The sequence below is a fragment of the Rhododendron vialii genome, chromosome 3a, assembly GCF_030253575.1.
Source record: "Rhododendron vialii isolate Sample 1 chromosome 3a, ASM3025357v1".
NCBI classification, from domain to species: domain Eukaryota; kingdom Viridiplantae; phylum Streptophyta; class Magnoliopsida; order Ericales; family Ericaceae; genus Rhododendron; species Rhododendron vialii.
In genome coordinates this window covers 29131219-29141011 of record NC_080559.1, presented here as the reverse complement: position 1 = coordinate 29141011, position 9793 = coordinate 29131219, and the positions used below count along the sequence as shown (strand labels likewise).

Genomic DNA, 9793 nt, shown 5'->3' with positions numbered 1-9793 from the left:
TGTTTATGGGGTGTTCTGTTTATTTTCATGGCTTAAAGCCGTTTCATCTGTCTGTAATTATATAACTGCTGATATATTGACTGCGTGGTTTGTCCTGGGTGTGCGCTGGTCCATTCCAGAGCCCAGAGGCTTGCAAACAAAGACTGTGAGTTCATGATAAGTGGAGTACGCCAGCGATGAGGTGGCGTGCGCAGGTTGCGTTAGTATGCAATGGCCTGCCCGGTGCATACTGGTGCGATACCTGCTCACATCCCTTCAAAGCAGCATACTCCACCTTACTCAAACTGCTCTCGGTGCTTGTTCTCAATCTATGATTATTATTGCAAGCAAGCCATCCATAAACATTTTGCCACATAAATCACAACTTGTTATAGTTTTAACCCCCATTAACTGTTCCCCCGCCCTAACTGGCTAAAAAATGATCAAATGAGAGAAAAATGCAAATGTTTTATAAAATGTCCGAGTAGAGACCGATCTCCGGATTGGGCGAGAGGGGTGCCATAAAACCCTTCCCCTCTCGTAACATGGCTCCCGAACCTCAAATATCGAAGGTGACGACGGACCGGTCTACAAGCCTTTTTCAAAAATCAAACAAACGTGGCAAACGTTTTCGAGTTCGGTTCCTTGGGTGTTTTCACCGCTAAAACCCGAGTGGCGACTCTGAATCAAGACGTTTCGCCGCGCTTTTCCAAACACAAAATGGGCCGCACCCAAATTTCATAATAAAAATTTTCCGGGTGGCATGCCCACAACAGCCACAATGTGTAACACGTTTCTGTGTTGTTATAGCTCTTACGACTGTGCTCAAGTATCCAAACACAGCATCACAATTCACAAATTCAAATGATGTTGTTATTACTGCTCATGGACTCCAAAGCTCCCTACGAAAAGGATGATAGAACTTAGACGGTAATCCACATTTTTCTCATAATACGTCTAGTCAAAAGAATAAGGCCTTGGGTAGAGATTCAGGGGTGTCAGATATAGAATTTTTGTTATACAAGTTTGTGTTTGTTTGTATAGTTGTTGATTTGTATCCGTTAGTTGTTTCTCTCTGTTTCCCTCAATTCCTTTGATTTTATTTGTTGAGGAGGTCTGGTGGTTTTGCCGAGAAGGTTTTTCCTGCTAGTCAATTGTACTCCAGAGAGATGCCTCCGCATAGGCTATATTCTTTGTTTGGGCTTCTATAAGGGGTGTGCATTTATCCAAAAATAATAATAATAATACTGTCAAGTGCCAACCCAAAAATAATAATAATAATACTGTCGAGTGCCAACCCAAGTAAAACCTTCGGTTAACCCGCCATTGGCTTGATATGAAACTCTCGAGGAAACACCAAATGCAAATATATTGAAATTGAAAAACGATTACACAACCCAAAAGTTACCTAACCAAAATACAACAAACACCAAAAACCCCACAGGATCCACAAAGCAACATAAAATAAAAGGAAAAATTGGAAAGGAAAAAAAACGAGAAAAAAAAAAAAAACTGAAGGAGCCAGTACAAACAGCTGCAGAATTGGAACCACTGATGTGAAACTCAGGAGCCCACCATTCCTAAAAGTCCTCTGAGCGATCATTTCCTACTTCCCCAACCATAAAACAAAGTGGAAAATTCTGTAGCCACCACCATGATTCTGGTGCAGAATCTCATACACCATCATGATATGATGGATGCCATGTAATCCAAAATCAAACTATGTTCAATTGTCACCTACATTTTACAGGCACCTACCCTAATAGAAATGGGACTTTTTTTTAGTGGTAGGCCAGGTCTTTCTTGAATCGGACAAGGTCCCCCTCCACCTTCTGTCTTGCTTGCCATGAACATGAACAAAAGTGCAAGAAATCATGTTGGGTATGAATAGTGTGATTTTGTCACAAGATCTTACTGGAAAGCTGGAAGCAGTGGATTAGCTTTTTTTATGTTTTTTGTGTTTGTGGTGGCTGGGAAGTTTGAGTTGTTGGGTCACTGTTGTTAATTTGGTAAGTACAGATTAGAAAATTGATCATCAATTGAGGATTACTTCCAGATAGATATAGAAATTAAGCAGCGAGCTTATATGAAAATTCATTTTCGCACCCAAACTATTATACTAGCACATCGATGGTCATTTTCATTCAGGCACTACGAGTGATGATGAGATGGTTGAGTTGATAAAATAATAAATGGTAGTAGTTAAGTACAAGATAGACACTTGAAAAGAGGAAAGAGCAAATTTGATTTGAAATTTGGAAAGGCACAAGTGACTGAATCTTTCAATGTGCATTGCACCCAACTCGGTATGAAACACAAAACTGTTGAATATTTGCAGTTTATTTTGCAAACAACGTGGGTCTCACAAGGTGCCGTGAGATAGAAAATTTGAGGTTTCTAGTATTTTGTTTTCCATGTACCCAAGAGAAGGGAAAAATTATGAGTTGGTAGTTGGTACCTTCTATCCATCTTTCTCTTCATGTGCAAGTTTAGTTAGCATGTGAGGGATATGTCACATAGCCTAATGTATAATGTTGCGGACAAAATATAAATTTAGTGGTCCCTCTCTAGTACTACTAAGGTCTAAGTTCCGTCAAGGGCTTTTTGAGATTTTGAGATTTTTTCTTATTTTGTCCTTATTCTAATTTTAGCTAGATTTTTTGGGTTTTATTTTGGATATTTTCAAAAATATTTGGGTAAAAGTCAAAAATTTTAACTTTTTTGATTCGATTTGATGAAACAAATCAATAATCTACAAAAGTTATGCGCAAAATTACCAAACACAGAAAAAATTGAATAAGGACAAAATAAGAAAAAAAACCATTTTTTCTTAGCAAAACTTAGCCTAAGGTAGTTGGGACCTCTATTTACCAGGGGTTCGATTCTTGAAATCATGCCACAAGAAAGTACTCCTCCGTCCCTAAATAAATGTCCATGTTACTATTCCAGACATTTTAAAAAATCATTTATATCTTCCGAAGTATATTATTTTTTATATGCAATATGGATCTTGTTTGATAAATCTGAATTGGTTCTATTATACAAAATTTTGAAAAATGGTAGTATGAATTTAAAGATATAACTAATTTAAGAAAATTTGGGAAAAGTGAAACTGAACATTTATTTAGGGACGGATGGAGTAATTCTTTGTGAATTCTTTAATCTCAGCGTAGATGGTCTCTCTTTGATTGGATTAAGAAGATGATTAGTTGAGATGTGCATAAGTTCGCCCAGACATCCCTGACCGTCGAACCAAAAACACAAAGGAGTGAAGAAAGAACTTGTTTAAAGATAAGTTACCAAAAAAAAAACACTTGTTTAAAGAGAAAGGAATGCAAAATGGCCTTTGCACTCTAAACTACACTGCTCACATTTGGACCTCCTGTTGCAGCATTCTTGCTTTGCTTTTTCTTTCTTTAAGAATGGTAGATGCAAATTTTTTTTTGAAAGTCAAAACCTTGTAAAAGTTGTGTATCACACAGCTCCCTCCCTTTAAATGGTTAGGTCCTCCTTTAAAGAGAACACGCGCAGCCCACATGGACCAATGCTCTCATGTCCTTCAAAGGAGAAGAGAAGGGCAACTCCATGTCTTTGGTGTTTCAGATTTTTGGAAAAGGAAAAAAGACTCTGGGCAAAGGCAAAGGCAAAGGGCAAAGCCCAGCCCTGCACAAAGGCCCCTTGTAGTATATGCGTGTCTCGTTTCAAAGTCTTTTCTTTTTGGCTCTTTTGCCTTTTCTTTTCTCCTCTTTTTGGAACTTTCTTGGCAATAACTCCCTTCACCGTTTACCATTCCAGAGTTCTACAGTATTTTCCTAATTTGGTCCCAGTTATAATATTATGTTCGGGCAAGTTTGCACTTTGCACCCACATCAACTAAGTGTTTATAACATGAGGGTAGCGACCCCCTCCGGTGACCCCAACGTTTGAAATATTTAGCCTCCGTAAAATTCAAACATCGGATTTCATGGAGGACAAACATTTACTAGTACTCCCTCCGTCCCAAATTGTTTGTCCGGTCCGCAAAATGATAACTTAAAAATAATGCAATTTTTTAAAGAAAAAATTCAAACTTTTTCACAAATTAATAGAAGTCATTGATATCTAGTAAGTTGTTAAAAAAATTTTGAATTTTTCTTGCAAAAATCGTATTATTTTTAAGACTCCGTTTTGCGGACCGGACAAACATTTTGGGACGGAGAGAGTATTAGATTTCTCAAGTCTACTTGACCAAATCCCTTTGGGTGCAAGGGAACTATTTACTCTGCTTTATTTAATTGTTTAAGTAAATAAAACTAGTCTTTGTCTATGGAGGTACACCATTTTTCCTCTGCATGTTCATAAAAGTTTTGCTAAAACAAAGAATGTGAGTTTTTTGCCCTTCCCTCAACAATTTTGGCATAGACTGAATTGGGAATTTCCTTATTCAATTGGAAAAGAGGACTATTGTTAGGTGTTATTCTCCTTAGATATTTGGGTAAAAATCATAATTTTTTACTTTCGTGATTCAATAATTCACAAAATTAATAAACACAATTTTTTTTAAATAAGAACAAAAAGCCCAAAAAACTAAGGAGAACAACACCATAATAGAGTTTGTCAAAGTTTTTTTTGTCTAGAATATCTCTCTCATTTTAATTTCAGACTTACCACTGAAATTGATCTACTAGTTTTGTATTTGAATTTTCTTTGGGGTTTTTTGATGACAAGTAGCTATAGGGGTTGGACAATGTACTTTTCAATAAGAATGGTTTGTCTGGAGTAATTTTTGTAGAAGCAAAACCTCGTTTTCGCCGCATTTTTCATCTGTGATTAACTAATTGTCAAAAATAAAATTGCTTTTTTGCACTAGTAACTTTTTTTTTTCATATTCATTCGGCCTTCGACATCTGCCCTCCATTTCTCCTGCACCATCTTTAAGTTATACTCTGTTTAGAAGACACAACTCGACTACAAAATACTGTATGAAATACAAAAAGTAATCCACAATTTTTTAACTTAGCGAAACCGCCCCTTCATACAGTAGTAGTAATAAAAATAAATACAACACAAAACATAAAACAGAAAATTTTAAAAGTAATAATAGAGTAAAGCCAAAGCTTCTTTAAGCTCCTATAAAAAGCTGGATCGAACTCACAGCCTTGGAGAGGGCCAATGCCCAACGGTTCAGATTCACCAGTCTGTGCATCTGTAGACCGTATACTAGTACTACTTTTATCTGAGAAAAAGCTAGAGAATATTATGGAAAATGCTACACACACAGTAATTTGTGCACAGATTGTGCACAGATTTCGTTATGGGGCCTACAATGGATTTCACATAAATCATTCGAGCCGTTCATTAAATGTCAAACATTTTTTCAAGTGTCCCCTTAAAAAACAAGCTCAATCCAATACTTATAGAAGCTTCATCCAACCATCTAACTTTTTATTCAGATTTTCGGATAATGAAAAGTTATATGATTGGATCGAGCAACTATTGGTATCAAATTGAGATTATTTTTTATGAGGACCCTTGAAAAAATGTTTTACATTTAATGAACAGCTCGGATGATTTGCGTGGAATCTGTGGTGAGCCCCACAATAAAATTTGTGCACAATTTGTGCACAAATTGTATATGTGTGTAGACTTTCTGGAATATTATTGGTACACTGTCTTTTACAAATCTTACCCTAGGCCTAGAGATCCTGGTCTCCCTTCTCTCTCTATTTACCTATCTCAACTGTGACGTGTGGAAGTCCAGATCGACCAACAAAAAATCTCCCCCCACATAAATTTGAATATGACCCACCAAACAAAACACTCTCCCACCATTGCGTTTTTTTTTTTTTTTTCAATCGGCAAAGTATTCGGATCAATTTACGCTTGTATTAATTAATTTCCTCTTTTGTTCAATCAAACGCAAAACCACCCGTGCCGAGGCTCTCAAAATTCGCAAAATAAAAACTTATTTTCCTCGCATCTTAAATTCAATAATCAAATATTGATCAATTATTTGAAGACAAACCCATCAAATACCTGGAGTAACCATCGGGACTCTCCCTCTGAAACCACCAATGGTAAATAAAGCTGACTCTCTCACTCTTGACTATCTGCTACCTGGAAGAAAACCCCCCATTAAACAAAGGGAAAAGAAAAAATAATTTCCCTGTGCCCTCCTCCCTTTATTAATACCCTCACCTGTTCCCCATCTCTCTCTAGCAAGTTTTAAACCAACAACGCAAACCCAAACCCACACCCCATTCCTTAAGGTCTCGTCTACTGCCGCCTCCACACTGGCTCTCCCAACCATGGAAGCTTTCAGCCTTCTCAAGTTCTGGCGACTCAACCCCACCGACACTCCCTCGCCCGCCGTCGACCTCGACGCCGACTCCCCCATCCAGCTCGTCGAATCGGACAGCGAGTCCTCCTCCTCCGAGGACTCCTTCTTCGACCTTGAATTCACTCTCCCAGGCCAAGACTCACGCGACGACTCACCCAAAAACATCGACGTTGACTCCGCCTCCGACTTCCTCGAATCTCCCAACGACGGCTTCTGCAAATCCGACCCGAACTCCAAGCCTCAGTCCCCCATCTCGTTCCTCCGATCCCCTCCCAAGTTCAGCGTCCTCATGTTCTTCAAGAAGCCCAAACTGGACAAAACGGAGACGGCAACAACCCCCGACGCCTCTCCGCTGACTCCGAGCCGTTTCGCCGTCAAATGCGACGTCGAGGAGTTCCCTATCTGGTCCCTGCTCAACAGGGTAAACAGCTCCAGGACCAAATTCGAGAAGAAAACCACGGAAGTGGATTCGTCGAAACGGGTCGGAAAGGGCGGGGTCCAGAGGTACTTAAAGCTGATCAAGCCTCTTTACGCCGGGGATGCGAAGAGGTGCGGCGAGGAGGTCAAGGTTTCAGCTGCTGCGGATCCGACGTCGTCTCCGGCGTTGGCGCGTTCGCGCAGCAAGCAAGGAGAGAGGAAGCAGGGGAGTAAGACGGCGTCGCTTCGGGTGGCTTGTAAATTGGGGAAGAGCCGGTCGGCGGCGGGTGGTGTCGCGCCGGTGCCGGGGAGTAAGAGTGATGATTCTCTGGTGCTGCATAACGATGGCATCCAAGGCGCCATTCTTCATTGCAAGAGATCATATAACTCCCCCAGAGGTACATAAAATTACCAAATAGTTGATATATGTGAAGAGAATGATCCGTTTAGAATTTCGTAAAAATATGAACTCCATATAGCTTAGTGGGAACCTAATCCGTGAAACATGATAATTTTTTATTTTTTATTTTTTGAAAAACATGGTAAATTTTTGGGATTTTACTAATTTGGTTCGTTTAATTTTTGTTGACAGATTTTTCATCGCGGTCGCGATTCGCGAGCGAAGCGTCGGACGAGATCTCCGGGAGTTCTAGAAATTCCAGCGAGGATGATGAGAAGGAAAGAAGCAGCATTTGAACGAAACTCTCTGTTTCTTCAGATTTGTGCACAGAACATGGCTCGTAATAGCAAGAAGAAAGAAAGAAAGAAAGAAGCGGGAAAATGTTTAATTAGTTATTAGAAGGCTTAAGATCTGACTAACAGTGTGTTTTAGTAATGCTGAAGGTGAGATTAATCCCTGTTTAACGGGGAGTTTGTTTTGTACACGTCATGTAGTACGTAAGCGAGTCACCTTTTGTGGTAGTATTTCGTCTCGTCTTTGTATAAAGAAATAGAGGTTAATTCAGGTTGTAGGATTTGTTTGTTGTGAATGTAAAGCTAGTGATCAGATCTTGGCATATCACAATGGGAACCGAGGATTATGTCTTGAGATTAATTATGGTAATACCTCTGATTATGTCTGGGATTAATTATGGTAATGCCTCTGAAATATTCCCTGTGTGTTTTTTTTGGCATCTTGTGGCCTTCCTTCTGAGTTTTTAATCACATGTTGAAATGAATAAAAAATACAATTTGTTACCCAACTCGCTAAATCTAGGAAAATGCTAATAAGGTGATAAAGTGCTTTGACTCAAAAGGTGAAATAAAGTAGTGTGTGAAGTGAAGTAGGGAGTCTATACACTGTGTTAAAAGTTAAAATTGATTGGCAAAACTTGATGTTGAACATGGTTATGGATGCCAAGCCAAAACGTTAGGTTCAAGAACCTTGCAAATTTGAATACAATCAAAGGTGTATTTTATTAACTCAAATAAGAATTGTGAGATAATAATTTGTTTTGTAAAACGAAAAGTGTTTAAAAAATAAGTATCTTAACAGAATATAGCATTAGTTTATAGATAATTTTGTTGGAAATCTTTTTCTGGTCTCTTTTGAAACCCATTTCAATAATCGATTTTGATCGTATTGTAAATAACGACAAAAAGCATACCTTGATTTTGGCACCTCCTTAGGGAGGGCGGTTATTAATTTGAGGAATGTCAAAATCAATTTTCAAAGCATAAGTGTGGTTTTAAATTGTGCTAATTGTGTATCTATCAATATATGTGATCGAAACACAAAACAACTCAAATCCAAATACCACTGGGATTTTCGTTCCAATATACATAAACCATTTTTGATTTGTTTTGGTGTTCGGATCACGTATTGATAGATATCTAATTAACATGAATTTACATCACACCAAAAGCATTTTCGGACAAATCTGTGATACTGAAAAAAACCAATTATTGATTAGGGGCCGTCAAGGAGCCACAAAATGACTAACAACACGGATTGCAATTTTCGACAAAATGCCAACAAAGCTGATCAATGTATTTGAATATCTAGTTTGATTCTCATCAAGGACATAATTTTCCAGTCAAGCCCGCAGCCGCAAGAGTTCTGGTCGCAAAATTTTCCAGTGCTGAAATCGTTTAATCAAGCTGATCATAAGATAATCCAAACCCTTGACCGCTCAACCAAAAAAAGCGAAAAGAAAACCCCCTTTCTATAAGCAAAAGAGGAGAGAGAAAAGAAGGGAGAGTGGAGATGCCATTAAGGATAGGATAGAGATCTCGGATCAGTAGGCAAATCTTTGCCGGCCAGGCTACGGCATCTCACGAATGAACGTTATTGCTTTGACGCTCGACAGGCACAAGACCAAACTCAATAATGGAACATCAGAGATCACTCAGACCAGACACTGTACATTTGAATTTCAAAGTTTTGAAATTTATGTTTCGGTATAAGTCAAGCGTGGAAGAAAAAAATGCAAGAGTCATAATGACGGTTAATGCCAAATGAAAAATTATGCGCCGCGGTCCCGCATTGGATCTCAATTTGGACCATACAATTAGGTCTCGTTCTGTTAAAGTTTTTATTTATTATATAGTAATTACTTATTTTTTTATTTTAGGAGATAGATCATTCTTTTACAATACATCACCTTTAATTAAAAAAATAAAAATTTAATTAAATATTTATTTTAATTAGTGAAATGAAGAAGAGTTTTCCGTCATATGGTTTGGATTTTCAATGAGTTTTTTTTCTTTCGGGTCACTGTGAAAAAAGTACCATATGGATTTTCTATAGTTATGAATTGAAATCCACACAATTATCTACTACTACAACAATACATACGTTCTATGTGACACATTTCCAGTAAGGACTAGATATCTTTGGCACACAGTTTAAGAAATAAGATCCTTTTTTGTTTTGTTCGAATTGCGTGATTCGTATAGATGAGCATCTCCAATCCAATACTCTCATATACAGTATCAAAATAATATTTTATATTCAAAAAGTGAATTTAGAGGATGTTTCTATTCATCTCTACTCCAAAATTTGTATTTACCATCTTTATTGTTTTCTTATAATATATTTAACATGGATCTTATTTTAAAGATAATATTCAGACTTTA

At 37.9% G+C, this 9793-nt stretch overlaps 1 protein-coding gene across 1 annotated transcript; it reads left to right on the top strand.

Annotated features, from left to right (window-relative positions):
• Positions 1-5969: 5969 nt before the first annotated feature.
• LOC131319688 (membrane-associated kinase regulator 5-like) lies at positions 5970-7803 on the top strand. Its single transcript, XM_058350063.1, has 2 exons — positions 5970-7113; positions 7308-7803. Exons 1-2 carry the CDS (start codon positions 6267-6269, stop codon positions 7409-7411), a joined length of 951 nt encoding a protein of 316 aa, XP_058206046.1. The 5' UTR covers positions 5970-6266; the 3' UTR covers positions 7412-7803.
• Positions 7804-9793: the final 1990 nt, after the last annotated feature.